The sequence below is a fragment of the Puma concolor genome, chromosome A1 (assembly GCF_028749965.1).
Source record: "Puma concolor isolate L17-30 chromosome A1, mPumCon1.1.hap2, whole genome shotgun sequence".
Lineage (NCBI taxonomy): Eukaryota > Metazoa > Chordata > Mammalia > Carnivora > Felidae > Puma > Puma concolor.
The window spans coordinates 99,984,155-100,012,113 of NC_141667.1; the positions used below are offsets into that span (position 1 = coordinate 99,984,155).

The 27,959-nt window shown below is 40.7% G+C and overlaps 1 protein-coding gene across 2 annotated transcripts in view; it reads right to left on the bottom strand.

Annotated features, from left to right (window-relative positions):
- Positions 1-27,959, bottom strand: part of IQGAP2 (IQ motif containing GTPase activating protein 2) — a 295,320-nt gene that overhangs the window by 235,647 nt on the left and 31,714 nt on the right. For both annotated transcript variants that reach the window (XM_025923857.2, XM_086698507.1), the window contains one exon: positions 9,681-9,780. In XM_025923857.2, coding sequence (XP_025779642.2) covers positions 9,681-9,780 — 100 coding nt within the window. Of the gene's footprint in view, positions 1-9,680; positions 9,781-27,959 lie in introns of those variants that run through there.

A 27,959-nucleotide genomic window follows, 5' to 3' on the forward strand; every position in this document is an offset into this window, starting at 1 on the left:
CAACGAGGGAATGGGGTCCTCAGTCCAAACGTCCGTCAGGAACTGAATCCTGCCAACACCATGACCGAGCTTGGAAGATCTGTTCTGCTTGGACCCTAGGAGGACTGAAGCTTTATGACAGACTGAATGCCACAGGACTCAGTTAAACTAGAATCAGATTCCTGACTTTGAAAAGCTGTGAGATAAGTGTCCTTTGTTTTAAGCTGCTAAGTTTTAGAGTAATTAATTACACAGTCATGGATAACTAGTACACATAGTTATGTGTACTCCCAAGAGAATTATGATTGGCTCTTTGTGACGTCATGTAAACCTGTTAGCCTGTGGATAAACACAGGGTCAAGAGCCACTTTATTTTTTTTAATTTTTTTTTTAACGTTTATTTATTTTTGAGACAGAGAGAGACAGAGCATGAACAAGGGAAGGGCAGAGAGAGAGGGAGACACAGAATCTGAAACGGGTTCCAGGCTCTGAGCTGTCAGCACAGAGCCCGACGCGGGGCTCGAACTCACGGACCGTGAGATCATGACCTGAGCCGAAGTTGGACGCCCAACCGACTGAGCCACCCAGGCGCCCCAAGAGCCACTTTATAAAGCAACTATCTTTTTTGGTCTTAAAACCATGCCTTTCATATTTTCCCTGGTCATTAATATTAGTATTTTGAGACTTAATTAGTAAGTCCATATGCCCAGATGTTGTAATTTTATCAGCTATGAGCAATAATTTTAGCCACAAGTCGTCTTAATAATACAGGTTATCTCTTCCGCTCTTCGTTCATTCAGTCATTTATTCATTCACTGAAAAATACTCTATGCCCTTCTCTGGGTCACTTCTACTTCCCTGTGGTATCAAACTGTCTCGGGTTCCCAGCTTCATAACCCACTGTGTCACATAAATGGCAGGAAGAACTTGTACCATCTAACTACAACATAGAATTTTCCACTGAGACAAAGACTAAATTTTACTTTAGGCTGGCAGTCCTGGCACACCATGTAGAATCTTGTCCACCACGAATCTAATTCACATCCTACTTGTTACCTCCAGGCAAACTAAAACACACAGAAAACAGTACAACGAATCGTCATTAGTGAACAAATGATAGTAGGCCAATACCAGCATTAAGTAATTCATTCAACTATCTGACAGATATGATGTCATGTTATAACAGGGGTAGTTGACCTAGATGGTCCATGCCAAAGAAGGACTCCCTGAAAAAGGGAGTTAAAATCTAAAGACAGTAGAGCCTGAATAGATACACAGGAGAAGGGAATAGCACATGCAGAGGTCCTATGGAAAAGGGGTCAATGTGGCTGGAAAAAGAGCAATAAGGAAGGGGGCACAATATGAAACTGGAGCAGCTGTAAGAACTGGACCATACAAAGCTCATGAGGCCTTGTAAGAGTCTGGTCTTTATTCTATGAGAATTGCGATAACACTGAGTGGTTTTCAACGGGGTTGGCCAGAACAGATGAGAGTTTTGAAGAAATTCATTTGACTATGATACAGATGATAAAGGATTAAAGGGGCAAGAGGGTTGAGGAAACCAGTCAGAGAGCACTGCAGTAATCTAGCAAGAGAAGTCAGAAGGCTTCAGGAGGTTCATGGTGGGATAGAGAGGTGAACATAGAAGAGATATTTAGGAGAATGATGAGCTGGAAACAGGGAGATACTCCCGCACACACATACAGAGAGATCAAAAGAGCAAATGTAAGTGAAGGACAGAATTTTAAACTCATGAGTAAAAGCATTAACTGAACAGTTTCTTTGAGCACATTATTAGTTGCCTGATCTCCATCCCCCAAAGTGACCCTACCGCACCAGTTTAAGCATGGTGGGTGCTCAAGAAACTATAAAATCAACAGTGTTTAGAACCCATGTATCTTAGGCATACATTCTATGCTCATTTTATCTACTGAATACCGCTTAATCTTATTTAACAGGTTTACTAAGCACTTCTCCAAGTTAGTCTGGTCAAAGGAACTTTTCTTTGTAACGGCTTTAATAAGGTACAGCTTATATACCATACATTTACCCCTTTAAAGTCTGCAATTGAGTGATTTTCAGTACAGAGTTATGCAACCATCGCCACAATCAATTTTAGAACACTTTTGTTCCTACAATAACTATACAATAATCAGTCACTCTCCATCCCCTCTATTCTCCCAGGCCTAGGCAGCCAATGGTCTACCATCTGTCTCCATGGACTGGCCTTTTCTGGACACTTCATATATATGGAATTATATAATAAGTGGCTTTTTGTGTCTGCCTTCCTTCCCTCAGTATATTTTCAGCATCCACTCAGGTTGAAGTCTGTATCAGTATATTAATTCACTTTTTTGAAAGGTTTTCTTTTTAGTAATCTCTTCACCCAACATGGGACTCCAACTTACAACCCCAAGATTAAGAGTTGCACGCTCAGCCAACTGAGCCAGAACATCAGTTATAATTGATTAGCCTACACGAACCTACATTTGCTATAACTGATGACCCTATCATAATCATCCAAATTCCACAGTTTACATAATGGTTCACTGTTGGCTTTGGACAAATGTATAATGACATTTATCACTGTGGTGTCATACAGAGTATTTTCACTACACTAAAAACTCTCTGTGCTCTATCTATTCATCCTCCGTTCCCAACTGCTGATATTTTTACTGTCTCCATAGTTTTGCCTTTGCTAGAAAGTCATAGTTGGAATCGTATAGGATGTAGCCTTTTCAGATTGGCTTTTCTTTGCTGTATGCATTTAAGGTTCCTGTACATCTTTTCATGGCTTGATAGCTCATTTTTTTTAGCAAAGAATAATATTCCACTGTCTGGATATGCCACAGGGTATTTATTCATTCACCTACTGAAGGACATCACAGTCACATCCAACTTTTTGCCTATTATTAAAAAAGTCTTTTGACATCCATACACAAGTTTTTTGTGTGGACCTAAGACTTCACTCCATCAGTTAAATAATAAGAGCACAACTGCTGGAAAGCATGATAAGAGTATGCTTGGTTTTTTAACAAACTGCAAGTGACTATACCACTTTGCATTTCCATGAGCAATGAGAGTTCCGGTTGCTCCAAACCCTCACAGCATTTGGTGTTGCCAGTGTTTCATATTTTGACCATTCTGATAATTGTACAGTGGTATCTTATTTTATTTTGCACTTCCTTGATGACACATGACGTGGAGCATCTTTTCCTATGCTTATTTGCCATCTGTGTATTTTCTTCAGAGATGTGTCTGTTAAGGTTTTTGGCCTATTCTTTAACCTAGTTGTTTTCTTATTGTTGAAGTTTTAAGAGTTTTTAAATATCTTATATAGCAGTTCTGTATCAGACAGGTCTTTTACCAATATTTTATACCAGCCTGTGGACTGTCTTCTCATCCTCTTGACACTGTCTTTTGTGAAGCAGAAAGTTTTAGTTTTAATGAAATCCAGCTTACTCACTTTTTTTCTTTCATGCCATTGGTGCTCTATCTTAAAAGTCACTGCTATACTGAATTTCATCTAAGTTTTCTCCTTTGTTATCTTTTTTTTAATGTTTATTTGAAGAGAAAGAAAGAGAGACAAAGGCAGAAAGAGAGTGACAGAGAATCCCAAGCAGGCTTTGCACTGTCAGCACAGAGCCTGATGTGGGATTTGATCCCACTGATTGGGAAATCATGACCTAAGCCGAAATCAAGAGTCTGACACTTAAATGACTGAACCACCCAAGCACACCCTCCCCTGTGTTATCTTTTAAAAGTTTCACAGTTTTTCTTTTTATTGGTAGGTGTGATGCATGTGAGGTATTTTTTTGTGAAGGGTATAATGGTATACTTTGTGACAAGTACAATGTGTAAGGTCTAGATTCACTTTTTACATGTTCAGTTTCAGCACCATTTGGTGAAAAGGCCATCTTTGCTCCATTGTATTGGTTTGCTCCTTTGTCAAAGGTCAATTAACTATACTTTTAGGGTGTATTTCTGGGTTCTCTATTCTCCTTCACTGATCTATGTGCCTAATGTTTCACCAATGCCACTCTCTTGATCACTGCAACTTTGTATTAAATTTGAAGTCTGGTAGTGTCAGTCCTCCAACTTTGTTCTCCTTCAATACTGTGTTGGCAATTCTAGGTCTTTTTCTTTTTTTTTAAACATTTTTTATTTTTATTTTTTTAAAAAATTTTTTTTTTCAACGTTTATTTATTTTTGGGACAGAGAGAGACAGAGCATGAACAGGGGAGGGGCAGAAAGAGAGGGAGACACAGAATCGGAAGCAGGCTCCAGGCTCTGAGCCATCAGCCCAGAGCCCGACGCGGGGCTCGAACTCACGGACCGTGAGATCATGACCTGGCTGAAGTCGGACGCTTAACCGACTGCGCCACCCAGGCGCCCCTTTAAACATTTTTTAATGCTTATTTATGAGAGAGAGAGAGAGGAAGGGAGGAAGGGAGAGAGAGAGAATGAACCCAAGTGGGGAAGGGACAGAGCAAGAGAGGGGCACAGAATCTGAAGCAGGCTCCAGGCTCTGAACTGTCAGCACAGAGCCCAATGCAGGGCTCAAACTCATGAGCCATGAGATCATGACCTGAGCCGAAGTCAGATGCTTAACCAACTGAGCCACCCAGGTGCCCCTAGGTCTTTGGCTTCTCAGTATAAACTTTAGAATCAGGTTGTCAATATGCAAAAAATAACTTGAGATTTTGACTGACACTGCATTGAATCTATAGATCAAGTTGGGAAAAAGTGACATTTTAGCAATACTGTCTTTCCTATCCATGAATATGGAATATCTATCCACTTATTTAGTTCTTTCTTCTAGTTCATCAAAGTTTTATAGTTTTCCTCATATAGATTGTGATTTTATTAAATTTATACCTAAATAATTCATTTGAGTGCTAATGTAAATGGAACTGTGTTCTTAATTTCAAATTCCACTTGTTCATTGCTGACATATAGGAAAGCAATAGACTTTTACATATAATCTTGTATCTTGCTATAATTGCTTATTAGTTCCAATTTTTAAAAAATTCTTAGAGTTTTCAAATAGTCAATCATGTCATCTATGAATAAACCCAGTTTTGTTTCTTCCTTTTCAATCTATATATTCTTTTTTTAATTATATTAACTAGAACTTCCAGTTCAAAGTTGAAAAAGGAGTGGTGACAAGGAAGGTCTTTGCCTTGTATCTTAATGGGAAAGCTTGGAATTTCTCACCATTAAATATGATGTTTGCTTTTAGCATGTTTTTTGTTCACTGTCTTTCTCAAACTGAGGGTGTTTCCCCCCTTGATTCCTAGTTAACTAAGAATTTTTTTCTTGAATAAGTTTGGATTTTGTTAAGTGCCTTTTCTGCACTGATACAGTGACATATCATGTAATTTTTCTTACTTAGCCTGTTGATGTGATAGATCACATTAAATGATTTTCAAATATGAAACAAGCTTTGCATACCTGGGATAAATCTCACTTGGTTGTGATTTATACAGTACTTTTTATACACTGTTGAATGTGATTTGCTAATATCATTTTTTATAGATGAACAGTATTTCATGGTAGGGATATATCGCATTTCATTTACTCATCAGTAGATGGACATTTGGGTTGTTTCCACTTTTTGCTCCCATGAGTAATACTTCAATGACCATTTGTGTGCAGGTTTTCTGCATGCACACAGGTTTTCAGGTTTCTTTGGTATATATCTGGTAGTGGAATTGTTGGGTCATATGGTAATTCCGTATTTAATTTTTTTAAGTAGCTGCCAGAATGTTTTACATTTTTTGAAATGTTATTTTACAGAGTGTGTGCAAGTGGGGGAGAGGGGCAGAGGGAGAGAGAGCATCTTAAACGGGCTCCATGCTCAGTGCAGAACCCGATAGGGGGCTTGATCCCATGACCCTAGCATCATAACCTGAGCCAAAATTAAGAGTAGACACTCAACAAACTGAACCACCTAGGCGACCCTAGAATGTTATAAAAAGTAGCTGCTCCATTTTGTAATTCAACAAGCACCTTCCCTCATCCTTGCAAACACTTGATATTGTTGGTCTTTTCTATTCTAACTATTCCAGTGTGAGGTAGTATCTCACTGTGGTTTTGCTTTGCATTTCCCTAACAACTGATGTTAAACCCCCTGTCCTGTTCTGGTGCATGTGTATCTTATTTGGTGAAATGTCACCATTACTTACCCCCAAATCACATATATTTATACCTGTTTTCTTTTAGGAGTTTTGTAGTTGTGGTTCTCACATTTAGATTAGATTATGCATGGGATAGGGATCCAAATTCATTTTTATGCTTGACTATTTCCAGTTGCCCAAGATTATTTGTTGAAAGATGTTTTTCCCATTAAAATGTCTTGATCGATTTTTGAATTACACTAAACTTGCATTCCCGGGATAAATCCCACTTAGCGGTATATGATACTTTATGTTGCTGGACTTGGTTTGCTAGTATTTTGTTGAGGATTTTTTTATTTGTACTCATAAGGCATGTAGGTCTATCATTTTTTTGAGGTATCTTTGTCTGCTTTTGGTATCAAAGAAAAAATGGGTCTTAGTAGAATGGGTTGCGAAGTGTTCCCTCCTCTTACATGTTTTTTGAAAAGCAGGCAATTTTTTGCTTACTAACTTTACCTTTTTACTTGTTCTAAGTCTATTCTGATTGTTAATTTATTTTTGAGTCAGTTTTGATAGTTTATGTCTTTCTAGGTATTTGTCCATTTCATTTAGGTTATCCTACATATATTTGTTGGCATAGTAGTACATCACCCTTTTTATTTCTGTTAGTAGTGATATCTCCTCTGAATGATGTAGCTTTTAAATGGTTTATTATTAATTATCACAAATCTTGAAATTAATAAAGCCAAAGTTAAAGATGTAACAGACTATTACAATTTTGAGTTTTCAAAAATTCTGAATTAAAAGAACATACAAACACATCCTTCCAGTTCTTACCTCTGGAACCAAAAAGAGGCACAACAACAGAACCTACACATTTTTAGTTTAAGTACACCCAATCAGTTCTGAGCTGAACTAGAGACAGATCCTGGCTAAGCTTACACATTCTAAGTTTACCAGTTAGTAGAAACTCAGTATTTTAAGCCAACCATACTCACATGAACACCTGCACATGCATGCACTATAATAAACCCAGTATGACAAATTCCTAAGGCATTAGCATTGTAAAAGAATCATGTACCAAACCCTCTGAATTTTTTGGACAGAGACTAATTCACCCTTTCATTTATTTCTTGAGTTTAGGACCATCAGAATTCTGTGTACTATGCTTTCTGAAATCATAGCTCACATATTAATATGTATCTATTAACGGCCACATTTTTACAGACTCCACTTCCAAAAATCAGGTTCCCTAAAAGTCACCAAAAATGTTCAGATGTTAATAAGATTCATAAATACATATTACACCTAATCTCTTCTTGTAAAATAAATAAAGTCACCTTAGAGGAAAAGTTGTATATTTCATAGTCTTTTCTTTCAATGAAACTATTCTTAGGAAACTTTCTTCAAAAAACCTGGGCTAATTGTTACTCTGACTTCTCTAAAACAAAATTCAACTACAAAGGTTTGAAAACACTGTGACAAGCTGTCAAGCTGTATTGATACATTCAATACATTCAGGAGAAAACTATACTTATCACCATACACCTAACTGGCACTATTAAGTTTACAGAACACTTGCCTTTTATATTTTAGGTGATTTTTAGAGCAGGGGCAGGGGTGGGAATCATGAGGTAGGGCAGGTGGCACTAACATCCTTTTTATTTTTTTTTTTTAATTCACGCATTTTTTAAAGTGGTATTTAAATCTAGCTGTACATTAGAAACTCCTAGATTTTTTTTTTTTTTTTTTTTGAGAGAGACAGAATGCAAGTGGGAGAAGGGCAGAGAGTGAGGGAGAGAGACAGAATCCCAAGCAGGCTGCACACCGTCAGTGAAGAGCCCACTGTAGGGCTTGAACTCATGAACCGCGAGATCATGACCTGAACTGATGCCGGACACTTAACCGACTGAGTCACCCCGACGCCCCTAATTTACGCATTTTATTTTATGACACAACAAAAACTCATTACTGTGCTAACATGTTTATAATCCCATTACAGAGGAGACCAAACCGAAGTTCCCACAGGTTAAACAATGTGGCCAAGGTCACACAGCTCCTAAGTGGTAATGCTGGGACCAGGAAATCCAGTCGGCTGACCTCTCCCCAGTAGGACACTGCTTCTCATTTAGAAAAAGTAAGAGGCAAAAATTTAGAACTCAACATGTGTGTAAGGACAAAATTTCTCGTTACTCTTCCTAAACTTTTTCTTTGAAAGCATGTTTATTTGGAATATTTATGAGCCACTCTCCGTATCTAACTTTATTATCAACAACTTGACTAAAAGCCTGTTTTTAATAATCTTAGGCTGATATTGAGTCTTCAGTGACCTGCCACCTGTCAACTTCACATATTTTAGAATCTTTAAAAGTATTCTTCAGAGCTTAGAGCTACGAGACACTGTTAAATTATTAAACAACCCTAAGAAATCCCCTTTCAAGTGATTCTGAGGCCAAATTAGTTCATGTGTCACTGAATTCTCTTCCACACAGCACTTGATAAAAAGCTTCATTCCTCCAGCTCTGTAGACAGCTATTTAACAGTGATTAGAGATCATTAACACCAACGACCATTACCCCAATGTTTATTTCTATATACTTAACAAAGCTAGAACATACCATCTGTCCAAGGAATGATACTGTTACTCAATCACAGCACAAAGCACTAAATCAGAATCTAATTCACGGCATATGGGCATTGGAGTATTCACCCAGCACAGGACAAAGTTCTTGTGGTTCCTCTGATACAGAGGCCTAAGGGCAAATTAGTTTATCTTCACTTTCTCCTCAGAGAACCCAATGTTTAAATGGAGATTGCAGTCATAAACCTACTCTCAAGCTTAGTGACTGATGGACTTCAGTTCAAAATGATACTGTCCTATACAGTATTTATAATTACTGGGGTTTGGGGTGACAAAAATATCTGAGGAAGCTCTGGGAAAAAGGAAGTTCAAGTACACTCATCATGATGAGCACTGAGTAATGTATAGAACTGTTCAATCACTATACTGCACACCTGAAACTAACTGTATGTTAACAAAACTGGAATTAAAATTAAAAACTTAAAAAAAAAGAAGTTGATTTAAGTCTTTGCTGTGCCCTCACTTTCAAATCAGTGAGATGAGGAATTTGAAATAATCTGCAATTGGCCCAGAGATTTCCTGGGAGAACGTAAGCAAGAAAAAGAAATAGTTGCCTCCCTCCTAGGGCCTTGACCCTGGCTGTGGCAGCAACTTTTTCTCAATTCCGCCTGACCATTTACAAAAAGACAGGTGGTTCTTCTCCACTTACACTGCTACCAGTAAGACTGCAAATGAATTGTTAAAAGTATGTATCCCAGGGGCACCTGGGTGGCTCAGTTGGTTGAGCGTCTGCCTTTGGCTCAGGTCATGATTTCACGGTTCCTGAGTTCAAGCCCTACATCGGACCCTCTGCTGTCGGCACAGAGCCCATGTCAGATCCTCTGTTTCCTTTCTCTCTGTCCCCCCCCCCCAAAATAAGTAATAAAACATTTTTTAAAAAGTATAGTATCCCAAAGTTTATCCAGGAGAAGGTACACAGATAGACTGCATTGGGATCTTACCTTTTGGCTTCCTCTAGATGGCACAGATATTCATAAGCAATGTTCTGCCTCCTCCTCTCATCCATCTCCTCTGCAGAGAGCCTTTCATCATCCACAATAGCTAGAAATAGAGGAAAGCATCACATTACTTTTAAGGGTAGTGTTCATCAAATAAACACTTGAGACAACAACCCGAAAAAACACAGGCAATTCAACACTGAACACTAAGAGACAGGGATATTTAAACATCAGAAAAATAGAAAGATTTGCCTTTGGATTTTACAATATGTCAATGATAGCAAAAATTTAAAAATGCAATACTGAAGTATGGGTTAAAATTACTAAAAAGGATGAGAACAGCCATCATATATCATAGACTTGGTGCCAGAGAATTTTGATGGCCTCAAATCCATTAAAGCATGGTCCACTCCCAACAACTTTCCTTAATGAGCTTGTAGTATTGGTCCAGTGGCTCAGCTTGGACCTTCCTGGAAATTCTGAATTTTAACAAATAATCTATAAGGACCAGTGTTTACCCACTCCTAAAGGGAATTAAAGCTTCTCATCCAATGCAAACCCTAGGTTACAGATGCCAAAGTCTCTAAGATTCGTGCTTCACCTGTATCTTGGCCTTGATGAGGCTAACCTTCCTGGTCAAAAGGTATCCAGAAGAACAAAACAAAGGAGACATCAATTGAGCAGTTTTTAAGCTCCACACTCTTCATTCCAATACAAATATACTTTACAAACTTCCACAATTCAGCTTTACTTTTCTGCAGAGAATACGGCTTCCCCATTTCCTGAGTGTACTTCGCCTGCCCACAGTCTCAACAGTACTCAAGAGCCTCACGGGTCACATCTGCCAACTCTTGGCTGTTCATTTACATGACAAAGAACTTCAATTCTGATAGCTATAAAGTGAATTTGGTTTCTAGTTTGTTACATTATTCATCTAATGAACACGTTGGGGGGGGCAGGGATGTATGGTTATATGGGGCAGGAATATGAATTTTTTTTTGTTCCCTAGCCACAGCTCCAATCAGCCAATTCATAAATGAGACCTCTGGTTCCAAGCAGAAGCGTTAAGGTGACCCATCCATCCCTCAGAAAGGCCAATCCCATGCCATACTGAGGAAGAGTCCAAAATATCATCTTAGCAGACAAGAGGAATTAAGATAAAATTTTGAACTCTTACTGGAGCAAGTACTATGCTAAATATTTTCCAGCCAAAAATAATACCTCAAAGAACTCAAAAGTGATTAAACTTGTATCAATATAAAATATGACAGAATACCATAAACATATAAATATATGTTCGATGCTTATTGAGCATTTACTTTGTTTCAAGTCCTTAGGCAATGTTTTCTATGAACTGTCTCATTTACAGATGTAAATGACACGATGAGGCAGGTAATGTGTCCCACTTTACAGTTGAGCAAATGGGCTGTGAAGCCATTTGCCCACGTGAAAAGTAGAAGCATTAGGGCTAGACATGTGTGGATGGGAGGATGGGGGCGGGGGGAAGAAATACGGAAGAACTTAGAGAAACGTGTCTGTTTATAGAGGAGGAAGAAAAGGAACCTGAAGAAGAAGGAGGGGAGATGTGGAAAGGCACCAGGACAGGCTTGGAGAGAACCACGCTAGGGCAAAAGAAGCAGGAGCCTCCACACGTTCCATCACCTTCTTCCTGTCCTCCCTTTCTACCACTCCCCATGTCTCAGTGTGGTTTCATTGCTTGAAACAGACCAATGATACCAGTGAGGGTCAACAAAGATGTGTGTTCATCAAAATCATCTTCTTTTTCTTAATAAACTCAATCAGATCTAAACTTTAGAAGAGAACTTTCAAATTTAGGAAAAGTACCAAAGCTCTGGAACAACCCTCCCCTGCACCTCTACCCCAAGACTGCAGGCCTTCAACGTGTCTCCCCTAGACTCTTCTGACAGCCCTCCGACAGCCTCCCGGCCACCACCCCGCCCCCACTCATTGTCCTCACCACCACCAGAAGCACCTTTCAAACACAGTCCTGCTCATTTCGTTCTCCTTCTCCAAACCTTTGATGGATCCCCATGTGCTACAGAACAAAGGTCTAGAAGACCTTCCCACCTCCTCCAACGTGAAACCTGAATTCCATCCACTCCTTCCAGGCAGGGCTGTGTGCCAGGACCACAACACCACATTTTAGGTTGGAGTGCTTCTGCTCTCCACCTTCCCTCTGCCCTGGAAAGCCATTCTCCCACCTCTGTGTCTTACATCTTCTCAAGCAAAATTCTGTAGATCTGCAAGTCAGAATCCATCTACCTTCCTCAGCACTTTGGTTCACCTTTTTATTACATCAGTCATCACAGAAGCTCAGACACGTCTCCCCCTACGAAATGGGAATTCCTTGCAGGAAAAGACTCTTAACTCATCTGCGTGTCCCCATGACATTTATCATGGTTCCTTGCATGCAGACAACAAACATTTCTGAAAAAATGCCTTTGTTAAGTGAGCTGACCCTCACCCCATAATGAATACACTTCTCAAATTATGATTTTCGTATCCCAAGTTTTCCTAGAAGGTACCTGGCATGCCCACATATCGTCACCTAATCTTCCACCTCCAGGGCTCCTAACACGTCATCCCCCGGACACCTCGTGATTGCCAATCTCTCATTTTAACGTCAGTCTAAAGACGGTTTTCCATTCCCGACAGAACATTTTCATCTCATAGTACCTTCAGATACATTAAAGCTTGAAAACAATATAAAACTCCTAGTATGAATCCGCATGATGATGCTACCTTCCCAACTTTTAAGTATGAGTGCAGGGGTCACATTCAAAAGGAGACATTCTTACTGCCACCTTCCTTTTTGGCTATGAATTCCTTCCACCTCAACAAACCGACCCAGGAGGAAAGAGAAGCAAGCCTTAGCAGTACTTGGTCCCGAAGCCTCAACCCCCCAACTCCTTCCACAAGCCATGCAAGAATCCACCAGTCCAGGAGAGCTGCAGAGAGGCTCTTAAACTGTGACATCACCCCCATCCAAAGGGAAGACTTAATGTTTGAATTAACACACACACACATATGCCACAAAGCCTTAAATTGCAATCCCAAAGTATTGGCCCCAGCTGATAGAATTCTGCCTATCTTGATGGCTCAACTCCATCATCACTTCCTTCCCAAAGTCCCCTGTTTGCTCCCACTCAAAATGTGCTCTCTCCTGGCACCTCCTATATCGTTTCATTTCATAGTCAACTCCTACAAGACACAGTTATGTTCTCACCATGCCCAGCTCACTACCCTGCACAAGCTACATGCTCCATAGAATATATGCTACACAATCTCTCATCAGGAATGATTAACACAAGGACTCTAAAATATCTATGTGGGTAGTTTTATTTGCCTACTTGCCCCAAATACAAGAAGGGTATGGTCACTGATGGAGCAAGTCCAGTAACATTTCACACACCCGACTTACCTAACGTTCAATTTATAGATTCTATGGATCAGGCATGAGTCAAACCATCAGGGACAAGGCAGTGAACAAAACAAAACATGTTTGCCCTCGTGGGGCTTCCTTTAACACATCCCTTCCTTCCCTTCTGATCTGGCCCACCGGGTCACACATCTGGCCACTGCCCTTTCAACCACATCCACTTCAGCCTCACCTTCTTTCCTTCGTGACGTATGGTCAAAGCACACGTTATGGTTATGAGCGTGAAAATGTCTTAATCACAGCACAAGTAGATCCTTCTGGACCACAGAGGTTGCCTGCAACTATTTCTGCATTATTTAACATTTACCAAGTAGCAACTTCTGATAAGAACCACAGGCATGGATAATAACACTGCCATTTAAAGAGTCATCATGGAACTGATTAACTAATTCACTTAAGCATGACTCTACCACCCATAAATCACTCTTCCATGTTATTCTGTGGTTCTCCTAATCACTCTGAGAAATAGACACTGCCTCCTTCTAGGAAACAGCGGTCATGTAAGGGAAGGGGATGGCATGTAGTTACTTGCTGGGTCAATGGCTGAGCCAGGGCTGGAAACCAGTTCCCTGAACACAGCAGCCCCTGCCCTTGCCCACTGCCGTGCTGCTGCTAGATCTGAGTGAGCCAGGACAGGACAGGTTCTGGTCACTGCCAAACCCAAGAGCAGACCATTTAAGTGCCTTCAGAATTGCTTTCACCTTAAAACAGCTTGACTAACTGCCATTTCCTCTGAAGTTCATCTTCACTTGCTGCCTTGAACCCTAAGAGACACAAAGATATTGTGAAGAACTTCCAGAAATATTAGCAGCTCACAAAATTCCTCTTGTAACATTAGCAGATGCTGGCTCCAAGATGGCATTTTAAAGCACGAACATGCTACAGCAATCACATTATGGGGCTTATTCAGAGATCTAAGGAGCACAGTAAGTGTTCGTAGAGAAGGTGTTGAAGTAGAACTCTAAGTCATGGAAGGAAACTTGAGTTCATTTTCCAAAGAATACCCACAAAATCTAATGTAAAAATAGCCCAGAGACCTGCTTCATTAAGGAGTTTGCCTGGTCACTTGTTAATTTCAGCTACCCTACTTGCTCCCTTCACACATAGACACAACAAAGCCACCATCTCCTTGGTATTAAAATCCATTCACTTGTTCAACAGATATTTGAGTGGCTGCTTTGTGTCAGCCTGTTGTACAGACTGGATATAAAGTGACAACTATGATACACAAAGTCCCTCAAAAAGCTTTTACTAGAGTTAAACAATTTTAAGTTTGAGATAACTGCAGGATGCTTAGATAGGTGTGTGTCGTGGGGGGGGGGGGGGTGCCTTGGTGGCTCAGTGGGTTAAGCATCTAACTCTTGGTTTGGGCCCAGGTCATGATCTCACAGTTCAGGAGATCAAACCCCACACATCAGGCTCCCTGCTGACAGTGTGAAGCCTGCTTGGGATTGTCTCTCCCTCTCTCTCTGTCCCTCCCCTAGCCTCTCAAAAATAAATAAATAAACTTAAAAGAAAAGATAGGTAGGGATATACTCCCTCCAGTGGAGAGCGGGTCTGCAAGAATCACAAAAATCAGAGTGCCTGTGTGGCTTGGTTGGTTAAACGTCCGACTTCAGCTCAGGTTATGGTCTAGCAGTCCGTGAGTTTGAAGCCCGCATCAGGCTTTGTGCTGACAGCTCGGAGCCTGGAGCCTGCTTCGGATTCTGTGTCTCCCTCTCTCTCTGCTGTCCCCCATTTATGCTGTCTCTTTCCAAAAATAAATATTAAAAAAAATTTTTTTTTAAATAATCACAAAAATCAGGATTGGGAACCTCTATTTTATGAAATGGTATTATTTAAAATATGTCCCTTTAAGGGGAAACAGGTTAAAAATATGGTATGAAGCACTAATTCATAGAAACATGCTAGACTTTAGCATTTTATATACAGTTATTCTGGGTGACTCAAAATTTCTGAAAGGAACCCTGAGAATCTTAAGTCCTAAATGTGTAATTCAACTCAAATGTCTATTGAACCACCTTTTAAGATTTGGGTCCAGTTTTTAGCTGGGAGAGTAGAGCCAAATGGTTATCTCCCCATTCTCAGAACTTAAAGAATGCTTCCAAGAGATGTATACCCCAAGTAAGGAACTAGAGATAAGAAAATTGATTCCAAGACCCTAAAATGGGCAGGGGACAGGGGTTGGGATACCAAGATGAGAGAACCCCAAGTCCAAAGTTCCCAATAAAGTGAAACTCTCAATAAACTTGACCCATGATATATTCTGGCTTCATACTGGGATGCTTCCTGAAGTATTTCACAGCTAGCTGATCTTAAGCTTTTAAGGATCACATGATCCAACTTCCCTAATCTTAATCTTCTTTTGAAAAACAGGCAAACCTGAGGTTGAAGCTATTAGTAACTTGAGGCATATTCTGAGGTCAAGAATCTTCAATAATGGTACAGAGCGCCATGCCACGTGTTAAAAACAGTGGAAGTTTTATCAAGTCACCAAAATTATGAGACACTGAGTGCAGGGGTTCATAACTCATCCATCTCTACCAAGTGCCAGGTAAATAGTACATGCTCAATAAAAGCTGAAGTGATGTGCTCAGCTTTGTGCTCGCGAGCAGAAAGGCTGTGTCCTTTCCAGGTTTAGTCCTACTAAGCCCAGTGCCCTGGTGGTAACACAGCCCTACTGTCCAGATCCTAAGGGAAGGCGAGCTCCAATGCCCGTCCTCCACACTTTTCCTAGAACTTCTCCCCTATCACACATTTCTAAGAACTCCCAAGTTATATATCAATGTACAACTTCAGAGGATATTCATGTTAGACAAGGTTGTAAGGGACTGAGGTCTCTTCCTTTAATAAGGGACTGTGGTCATGTCCTTTAATAAGCCAAAACCCTAAATCTTCCAGCTAATCATTGGAAGAAGAATTTCCTATGTGAGGAAAGAGTAACCACTCGAAACAACACAGGTTACTTACACGAGTTAGTCTCTAACCAGACACTAATCTCATTTCTCCAGTGAGGTTATTAATGCTCAGGAGACTTAGGGAACTTCTTTGCCACAATTACTCAGGAAAAAGAAAAAAACAGTTCAGGCTTTGTGAAAATGCTTAATCCTTTTCTGCAAATATGCTTTAAATGTACACAGTTTTAAGCCCTGCATATGAAAGAGGGTTCTTTGATCTCACTTTGATACAAAAAGTTCCAAACGTGTTTCCCACAAAAATGTTATCATCCTTGAGCGTTTAAAATGCCATTTGTTTCTATCAAACCTGAATCTCTAAACCCCGCACACCTTTTCAGAACAGAACTTCATTTCTAACTCTCACACAGAGAGTAAAATTAATTTCGGTCCACTGTACAAACCCAAAGAATGTCTCACTTTTTAAAAAAAAATATATATATATAATCTACAAATTCAAAGCAGGACATAGAGATTGTTAAGGTCCACCCTGCAGATTGGGATGGGAGGGATCTATCTAGGACTTTGCTCCATTCAGGAGAAGAATTAAAGGCAAGGATTCCTAGATTGGGGATTTATTAATCAATTACTGTTACAAAAAAAATATTTGAGGGACAAAAACCACTTCTTTTGCTACCAAGTAGGCACGAGGAAAATTCCATTTGCTCATTGTCTGCTCCTACACACTTCAGCAACAGATCTCAGTAAGGAAGAAAGGGTTGTCAAGTTTCCAAGGCCAATTTAAAATTTTTAGCTCCAACAGTTAAAATTACAGAAGGAATTGTAAAACCTTTAGTTTGGATGAGATTCTACTATTTGAAAAGAAGAGAGAGGAATTCAACTCCTACTTGTCTATGAACTTTTCATGCTTAAGATGGTCAGTGCAAATGTTTCCTATTAGGTAGAACTAGTCCTAAAATTATTCTCCCTGTTCTCTATAGATAATGAACATTTAGGGAGGCAGGTATTTACCGTAACTTCAATGATTCCAATGCGAACAATGATATTTTATTATTGTTAAACAGATGTAGCAGGTTATATAATGACAGCTCCCTGGGCTTGCTCTCAGGGAGTACCAACTCACTGCTAACACCTTGTCCTTATTCTCTCAAAAACTATCTCAAACAAACCAGAGTATCAGAGATTTCTACAAAGCTGTTTGAGCTTAAGAAGACAATAGGATACTGAGTCTTGGTCTATTTTTTCTTTTACTATTAGGAGAAAATAAATCACAAATACTTCAAGGCTAAGTGCAGGAAAACAAAACAACCTCTTGGTTTTGAATAGGTGTTTTTCCTGCACATTCCATAAGCATGCATTATTTCTTGCATTTCTCTAATCAGCATAAACTCTTTGTGATACATACATGAAAAGTAGTGGAGGGAAGGGACTAAGACTTAATAAGCACTTTCTACGTGCCAGATATGTTACATATACTATCTCAGTCCCTGCTTCCCCCTTTGTGATAGGAATTTGGATGTGTACTTTTCTAGTGGGAAATAAACTCAGGGAGGTTAGGTAATTCAAAGATCATGAAGACAGGTAAACGGCAGAATTGGGATTCCAAACAACGCTGATTCCAAAGTTTTCAACTACACTCTTCTTTCTTGAGTGGTCTTTCAACTCACTTGAGTTGAACCACTCTTGAGTGGTCTTTCAACTACACTCAAGCGTCACTGCCTCCCTGCATCCATTTGATGACTGGCCCAGCAGCCATTAGGCTTTTCTGAGGGTGTTTTTAATGGTATTACTGATATCTTACTAGTCAGCAAACAGATTTATGTGACTTTCTTTTCTTTCTACTGTAAGCCATATAAATTAGTGCTATTTTGCATTGCCAAATTAGACTTATCAGAACGTAAGGGCAATAACAAGAGCAAAACAAAAACAAACACGTCAGTGACGCTGCTTATGTAACACACAAGCAAAGTCATATGATCAATAAATGCTGGGAACACACCAGAGAAAATCAAACATTTTTATCTCAGGCACCCTCCTTTATTCTACTCCTCTGTCCCCGCAAAAGGCCAGTTTCCGACTACACTGACAAAGACACCTGATGGAAAGGTGTGGGTGAGTGGAAAGGGAAGTGGCTGTGGGGTAAAATATGCCTACAATACTGTCACATTCAGTCATGGATCAGTTAACTAGACACTCAGTTTCACCATCTGTAGAATGGGAATAATGCTACCTGCCCCATGAAGCTACTTGACGAATACTTTTAAAAAATCACATATACTTTAAATGATTTTATAGTTAGGGGTGCCTGGATGGCTCAGTTGGTTAAGCACAGGACTTCAGGTCGGGTCATGATCTCACAGTTCACGAGTACGAGCCCCGTGTGGGGCTCTGTGCTGACAGCTTGGAGCCTGAAGCTTGCTTCACATTCTGTGTCTCCCTCTGTCTCCGCCCCTCCCCTGCTCACACTCCATCTCTCTCTCTCTCTCAAAAATAAACATTAAGAAAATATTTTACAGTTAAACTATAATATAACCAATTATTAAATAAGTTATAAAATATAAAGTTTATGGATATGCATAATAAAGACAACAAATAATCATCTGGTTTTTCAAGGATAATTGATTATACTCAATTTTCCCCTCACTCTGCCTTCAGTGCATATCTCCGATATAACTTGCAAACTGAATGTATCTGAAGTTACATAAATTGAAAAAAAGCAAAATTTGAATTCTTCTCATGTATACACACACTGGATGTATATATATATTCGCTATATATGTATATACATATATATTCAGTATATATATATGTACATAAATACATATGTATATATGTGTACATATATATAGTGGGTATATATTTGTAATTTAAATAATATAAGGTTATGTTATTATATTTGCCCACAAGGCAATACCCACAAGGAAATGCCCACAAGGAAATACCAAATGTTAAAGCACTTGTTCTTAAAAGGAGTGAGCTGAGGTTTTTTCATCAACTTTTTTGATTCATAGACATTTTCCAGATACTCCATACCACTGATGTGTACCATTTTAGTAATGGAAGATTAAATGTGTTTTAATGTTCAGTTGCAGAAAAATAAGAAAATGAGGAACAAGCCTTAATGCCAATTCTGCTGGGAAGCATGCCTTCCATGCACTAATTGCTCCATTGCTCCATAACTTTTAGAGAAGGATCTGCCGACACTGAAAATGGGCAACAAATATTAATAGGCTTAATGAGGAAAAAAGATCACACAAGTTCAAACAAAGATGGCAGACAGGAAGACGACTAATGCCAGGATCTTCTGTCTAAAGGCTCCACCTGCCTAAACGATTGGGTGTGACAAGCTATCTGAGGCAACAGACAGGGTAAGCCCAGAGTGAAATGGAATGAATGGAAGGGGACCTAATCTGAAGAATGAAAAGGCGGCTCCAACATGCCTGTGTGACATGAAACCTCCTGAGTCTGAATTAGAGACAAGACAGAAAAAGGCAGTGATGCTTTCCAAGGGCAGAATCTGGCAACAGAATGAACAGGATGAAGAAAAGCATGGTACGGGGGAAGAAAAAGGAAGCCAAGGAGTAGCCAACTCCTTTCGCGACTTCAGATGGTGGAGGTGGAAATGGCTCAGCACCAGTAAGTCACGCTAATATGCCAATTCACATAAAGGCAAATTTGTACAATTAAAGAGAAAAAAAAAAGTGGAAGCATCCCACTGTTCTAGCAATATACTAAGGAGCCGACTTTCAATCTGAACGTATATTTAGAAGACAAGTTTAATGTAACAGACTCAATTAGAAGGCTATGATGTAGAACAGAAGGGCACTATTAATGCAAGCATATGCTGTTTGTTAGTGAGTGTGAATTAACACATGATTCAGGACAGTCAATTTTCTAACTATGCCAAAAACTCAGCTCTCAAATGGATCATACCGTGCAAACGGAGATATTCTGACAATACAGTCACGGATCGAGAATACATTTCAACCTGATTTTTGGGCTAACACAATTTAGGCTAGTTATTGTGACCAAGAAGGTTCTCTGTTTATAAGAAGGACATGAAAATCACCACCAGTCCACACATTTCAGGTCTGCATGAAATCAGACCCATGAGAAATCATGTGACACCACCCACGGGGCCAATATCAGGCAGCAGGACTTGAACCAATTAAATCAGGCTCTTCTGTCTCATAGCAGTCCTGTACATTTATAAAGTGGTACCATGAAAATTATCTCATACCATTCTAAGAGCCCCATCAGAGAGATGGACAAGTAAAAATTACTTCCACTTGACTAAGACTAAAATGGTTTAAGTGCTTTGCTCCAGGTCTCAGAGCTAGATTACAGAGCTGGTTTGTTCTTATAAACCAACACTTGGCTTATGTTTAGTTTTTAGCAAACTTTTGGAGGTACCCTATTATAGGAGAGAAAAAGTATTTTTATTCTTTTATGTCAACAGTACAGGGAGCAGTAGGAGGAAACAGAATGGCTGAGGTGGGAAGGGAGCGGAGTTGGCAAGAGTGGGTGAGGCCAACGTCAACTCTGCAGGCTGAAGAGAATGTATACAAACCATGATTTTGTAAACTTCTTGAGAAGTGTGTAAAATACCCTGGGAACGGCTCTCTTGTGGGAAAGAATTTACCCACTTGGGCAACAAAGCTGAAAATATTTTGGTTTTGGCTTGTTGCGTGCTTTTTGTTCGAACACGCAGTACAAGGTCCCAAGTTTAGAAAAGTGGATGTTCTTATAAGCGCAATGAACGAGACTGAGATTTCCACATATTATGCTCCCTTAGTCCAAAACTCAAAAGCTTTATACAACAGTCAGGACAGCAAGCGCATGAAGCAGAATTCATGCTCTTCTGCTTCAGACTTAAATTAATAACTGGTCTCCCTCTGGCATTTCTTTCTTGGCTGGGGAACGGACCATGGTACCGTACGTAAATTGCACCACATGTCCACCGCACATGAGAGGAGACGGCCAAAGTGTGTGTCAGCCACCAAGCTCCTGAGAGGATCTGAATACAATTTCAGAGTTAAGTCATCGTTTCTACTTCAGACACGAGAGCCTTGTTAGCATTTGTGCAGCACAAGTGTCCGTGATTATGAAGCCAAGTGAAGCTGGAAACTTACTATTGGTCCACTAGGTGCAAAATGCTGACAGAAAATTATGAAGACGCAGAGTGCTAAAATGCCTTCCAAATGCCTTGTAATTAAAACCAATAAATACAACAACAGAATGTGTTTCTTTTGGTATGTGGCAGTCTCTTACCGATGGCTAAATACTTACAGTGCACATCAAGGGTAGAGAGAAGGGATGGAATAGGGTGGAAGAAAGGATTCAGTACCCCTAATAGCTTAAAATCTAACAGAACACGTATTTAATGTGGGAGAAAAGTTAGAAAGCTCCTTTGGAAAAAGGACAAATTAATTATAAGACAACAGAAAAGCCAAGGGGAAGAGAAAAGATTATTCAATAATGGGATTATTCAGGGCCACTGTTCTCCATGACATGTGTTTGAAGTCAGGTTGTAAGAGGGGGAGAGAGGGCTGGGTGGGGAAACACAGCTAGAGAGGTAAATCAAGAACAGGCAAACTGCATGTGCGCTTCAAGATGCAGTCTTATGCATTATCTTTGGCCCTACTCCTTAGCCCTCAGAGTTTCCAATCAGCCACTCGCCACCCTTCCAAGCGTCTCTGAATTTCTTAAGAGGAACAGGGAGGCTCCCCCGGACTCTTGACAGCTGCTTCTAACCAGGGTAGGTGAACCGAGTACAAGTGTCTGATGACAGCGAGAAGATCACATGATAGCTCACAATCAAAGCGCAGGGCAGACTTCCATTCCGTTGATAAAAGCTCTCTCAACAAAGCTAACCCGGCACATCTAATAACACACATAATTGCAACAGAATCATATATAGTTCACTGGGCATCAGTTGTTAAAGCAGTGACATAAATCAATGTAATTACTATTAAATACTCAAGCCAAGCTCCTTAGTTTGCCAGTTCACCAGTATTCGGTCAAGAACGATTTGCTTTCCTTTGGAACGTGTTCAGCGTTGCATCCCAGGAGGCGGGGATGGAGATTAAGGAGCAAGTCCTAGATCTGCTCTTCAAAATCCATGCTTCCCACGCCGTCTCCTAGTCCACTGTCCACTGCCAACTTGATGCCTCCACTAGTCAGAGAGCCTCGAGCAGCACATTCAATGGTTTTCTGCCCTCTGAGGTGGATTCCTCTGCAATGGTCCCAGGCAGCTCCAGACCCTCTCCCATGCCAGCCTTCCTTTCCTGTTGAGATCACACTGGAAAGAATAAGAGTCTAGAAGCAGGACAAAGAGAAGAGGTCCAGAAAGAAAACGAAGACGTCTGTGAATTGCAGCATGTAGAAGCTCTCCTACGGGATTAAGTTAGCAGAGGAACCAAGAGGGAGCCAGTAGAAGCAGCTGGGGAGGCTTTGGCTCCTTCACATCCACCCTTCCGTGCCCCCCGCCCCCCAGGACTCCCAGGGCAGTTTCTCGTGGCTCTAATATTATTGCATTTAACCTACAGTGAATCTATGACACTGGTATTATTTACAGTTTACAGATGTGCCAACAGAGACTTGGGACAGCTGAATCATTTGCTCAAGATCACGGCTGACATGCGGGGAACACAGTCTAGCGGCGGTGGGTCTTAACCAGCACAGTGCCTTCAGGAGATGCAAACCTGCCTTTCTAAGCCCTCTCTTGACCTCCATATACTCCTGTGTATTAATGCCTTTTATCATAAAAAAAAAAAAAAATCCCTAAATGCAGAAGAGACTAAACACATGGAAAGAACTGGGGTGAAGAGAAGAATGCAGGGGCAGGGCTCCAAGGCCAATAAGCACAAGTTATCTAATTTCAGTGTCACTCTTTTAGAAATCATCCACTGTGCATTCCACTCCCCCATTTGTGGTTCAGTATTTGAATAGGAGTCCCCACCCCCAAATTTAGTATAGTTGGCATTGAAAGCAGACGTGTCTTGTATACCCTGCTGGTTGCCTGGGTCTGCACCCCGCTGGCACCGGGTTTCACAGCGCAGAGGTCTCAGGCGCTGACCCAGCTCGGCTCACACTCGGCTGCACATGTGCAGGCAAATCTAGGCAGAGAAGCAGCCGGGAGGCGTGGTTCCCGGGGAACATCTCATGGGAGGCAGCGGATCTACTCATCCCGTCAGCCCTCCAGCGTCTGCCCCTGCCCTGCATCAGTACCCCTCCTGGTGATCCACAGGGCTCACCGGAACTGCACATGGAATGGGAGGACGGTCTTAGTGCACGGCTACCTGCAGCATCCACTCACACTGTGGGTCCAAGAGGAACCAGAACTTCTCATCCCATCTGTTTTTCCACATCTTTTTTCAGAGCTGAACTGGTTTCATGTTGGATCCTTCTGTTCTTCATTCAACTTATTAAAAACTCTTGGAAGGTAGATGTACTCCAATTTGGTAGATACAACTGAGCAAGCTCATTCTCTACACACTCCAGCACAAGAACCAAAAAGCTCTTTGGTTCTAAGTTCTTGGCGTGAGCATACCTGTTATGAATCGCCTTTATCCTTAAAAGTAGAGTACAGTGGGAGTTCTGGTGGTGGGGGCAGGAAATACAGAATTAAGGTTTGGGTACAAGTTTTGATGGTAAACATTTTAATTAGTATTTCATTAACCAAAACATTTCCCCAAACTTCTCTAGTTAAAATATCTTTTCTAAATGTTTTACTGTTTGTTTATTTTCAAGAGAGAAAGAGAGAGGGGGTGGGGAGGGACAGAGACAGACAGGGAGACACAGAATCTGAAGCAGGCTCCAGGCTCTGAGCTGTCAGTACAGAGCCTGATGCAGTGCTTGAACCCACGAACCGTGAGATCATGACCTGAGTTGAAGTCAGACGCTTAACTGAATGAGCCACCCAGGTGCCCCTCAACTCAAAATATCTTGCTCACCCCTCTCTCTCCTTGAAAAGGCTAAAGCTACAACTTAACCAACACTGATTATTAGACTGGTGTTTGTTAAATAAATACCCCCAATGTTTTTATACGTGAAAAAGCTTACTTTTTAAAAAGTGTTTATTTATTTTTGAGAGACAGAGAGAGACAGAACGTGAGCGGGGGGAGGGGCAAGAGAGAGGGAGACACAGACTCTGAAGCAGGCTCCAGGCTCCGAGCTGTCAGCACAGAGCCACATGCAGGGCTCGAACTCACCAGCTGGGAGACCATGACCTGAGCCGAAGCTGGCCGCTCAACCGACTGAGCCACCCAGGCGCCCCTACATAAAAAAAAGCTTATCTAAAAAAAGAAATAGGATGTGGAGAATTTAGAACCCATGCACACTGCTGGTAGAAATGCAAACTGGTACAGTCCCTGTAGAAAATGGTGTTTCCTCAAAAAATTAAACACAGAATTATCAGGTGATCCAATAATGCCACTTCTGGGTATACAACCCAAACAAGTGAAAGCATGGAGTTGAACAGGTACTGGCATACCCACGTTCAAGGAAGCATTACTCAAAATAGCTGAAAGGTGGAAGTGACCCAAGTGTCCACCAACAGAGAAATGGATAAACAAAATATGGTCTATACATACAATGGAATACAAGCTGGCCTTCCAAAGGAAGGAAATTCTGACACCTGTTACAACATGGATGATCACTGAGGACATTATGCTAAGTGAAATGAGCTGTTCCAGAGAAAGATAAATAGCACACAATCTCCTATGAAGCACTTAGGATATTCAAAAGCATAAACACCAAGTAGAAGGGTGGTTGCCAGAGGCTGCTGGGAGGGGGGAATGAGGAGTTGGTATTTAATGGGTACAGAGTGCCAGCTTGGGAAGATGCAATATTCTAGAGATGGATGGTGAATATACTTAATACCACAGAACCGTATGCTTAAAATGGTTAATATGAGAATGATGTGGATTTTACCACGATTTAAAAAATGTTTACACACCACTTTGTATAATGCCAGGCGTGGTTCTAACATCTTCGCAGATACTAACTCATTTAATCTTCACTATAAAGCTGTGAGGTATGTTCTATTATTATTGTCACCTGAAGCATGATCCTTGCCCACAGTCCAGAGGGGGCAAGCGGCAGAGCCGACAAACACAGGCTAGCATCCCAGCCCCAGTGCCCCACCCTTGACCACTCTGCTACTTGTCAGAAAGGCAGACAGCTGGGCCTGGGGGGGGCTTGCCAGCCAATTCCCATAGGAACAGTAACAGATCCGATGGCTTATGCACCACTGGGGGAGTCCTATAGACACCTGCCGGCTCCAGCCTCACAGGGATGAATTTAGGAATATCCAGAGGGCTCACGACATAGAGATAGATCTCGAATCAAATGTGGCCTTTTTCACCAATTCTGTAGAACCAAAGAGTTTCAAATGAGAAATGGCATCTCTCTGGTCTAATTTCCTTTCAAAACAAGAACTACTGCTTAACTATACCGGAGAAGATAGGTTTGCTCCTATACTTACACGGGTCCTTGTACTGCCAACAAGCATATAGGAATCCATGGTTGAAAAGAACCCAATCCCTGCAGGACACAGGATGAAGGTGCATGCAAGGTGCGAGAAGAACCACAGTGAGCACCTCTCTGGGTTTTCCTCACCTGCTAAATGGGAATACTTTTACATCTATCTTCTCTTTAACAGTATTAATGATTTGAGATTAGCTTAAGGTGTGAAAAATATTTTTCAAAAAGTTAAATGATGCTCTCATAATGCCATCCACCTGGAGGCTGTTAAAAAAAAAAATAAAGATCTAAATAAAATACTCAAATAGGTGAAGAATGATCACAGCCAGGCCTTTGTTTCTGGCGTTCTCATCGGTTTCTCACACCTTGTTACTCATCCATCAAAAAGGTAACAAGGCATTCAATATAGGGTATTTCACCTCTGCTCAGAGAAAATGCCTTTCTCTTTTTGTCAGCATCCTGCTTACCTCCCCCAAGGTCTCAATGGGACAGGGGTAAAGCGGACCAGACGGCCCTTGGCAAACCTAACAGCAAAAGTGAACCTTTCTGGCCTACGGCTGCATTTTCCGTGCCTCTTTTCTTGTAGGCTATTTTATGTTGTGTGTATTTCTTAAGAACAAAGACATCCTACCGCATGAGCTCAGCACAATTATCCAAATCAGGAAATTTAATATTGATACAATGCTATTAGCTAACCCACAGTCAAGTCTCACCACTTATCCCAGTAATGAACATTCTTTATGGCTTTCTATCCCACGCCATTTCATTGCCATGTCTAACCTCTTTTAATCTTCAATTGTCAGCCTTTATCTTTGTTGATCTTATGTTTTTGAGGATTACACACCATTTTATAGTATGTCTACCAGCTTAGACTTGTCTGATGTTTCCTTAGGATTTGATTCAGAATACGTAGTTTTTGCATTTACCACACAAAACTCAAGTTGTGTGATTTCACAGACTCAAATCAGGAGGCAGGGGATGTTGGTTTATTTCCACATGGATGATGTTAACTTTAATCACTTGGTTAAGGAGAGGTATACCAGATTTCTCCACTATGCTTATACTCCCCCCCCCCCAACAAGTAAGTCTTTGTGGGGAGATACCTTGAGACTATATAAATAACCTTTTCTTTATAAAAGTTTCATCCACCACTATGAGCATCTATTAAAGATTTCCTAACTCCATTATTCCTTCTACCATTGGAAGGCTGTCTACTGAAAGGAAGAGCCTACCTTTTCCCATTTTTATCAGTTTGTGGATTTTGTACTCAATGCCCTACCTGTTTTTGAAAAAGTGACAGAAAGAAAATTGCACCAAAGTAAGTTTGGTATGAAAAAAAGAAGTGTTAAGGATTAAAGTTTTACACAAGTATCTCATAAAACTACTCTACAGTTTGCCCAATAGATGTGCTAAAACTGCAGCAATTAAGTCTACAGCTGAACGCCTGCTCTATGACAAACCCTGGGTGTATCTGAGACATGAAATGCCATGTCCCGTAACATCTGCCATTCGTTACTTTACCAGGCTTTGTGCCAGTGGCCTGACATGTAATTACTGATCTTCTCCACAACCCTGCTAGACAGAGAACCCTAATTTACAGAGAAGAACGTGGCTCAGACAGCTAAGGACTTGCCCAAAGCCCCAGTGCCAGGCAGGCCAGTTTAAGGTTCTAGAACCCATGCTCTTCCATACACAGCTCTGACCCTTTGTATATATGCAAGGGGATAAGGTTGAACTTTAAAGTTTGTGCATCTACCATAACCTTTGTTTCCACCTGTTTTATGCGTCATAGCTATTATACTGAAATGAGGTTCTATAAAGAGGATTTAAAACTCTCAAAATGATTAACTTGAATGTGTTTTCTCATTATTAACTGTGGCATTCCCATGGTACAGCCTGTTCCAGAGAAAATCTTCAACCAGGACATGGTTTATTTAAGCTCTCAATGAATCTCCTCAGAGTGAGGCAGAAAGAATTTTGTCTTTATTCCTGTATCATACTGTTGGATGAATGTGAACTTAGGAGAAAAAGAAAAAAAAAAAGGAGGTGGGAGTGGGGGCCTCTGGCTGAGTAGTGACTCAGGTAAGTGAGACAGGTTTACACACACTCAATGTTTAATCTCTTCATCCCAAGTGAAGGAGGCATGAGTGGCCAGATGTGCTCTCAGACCTGGCCTGTGGCTCTAAAAATGAAGTCAGTGTACTCTGAGTGAAAAAGGACTCACCTTCCTTCCCCTCCCCATTCCATACACCGAGCACGCACAGTCTTCTTATGCATTACTAGAGCTATCCCGTGGGATAAGTCAACCCATAGGCCTGTATTAGGATCAAGACTTTAACTGTTATAACCTAATTTTACTGCAATACCGTTTTCATTAAAGGAAATGAGATCAGGCAATTGGAAGTTAAGACAGAGTTCTTA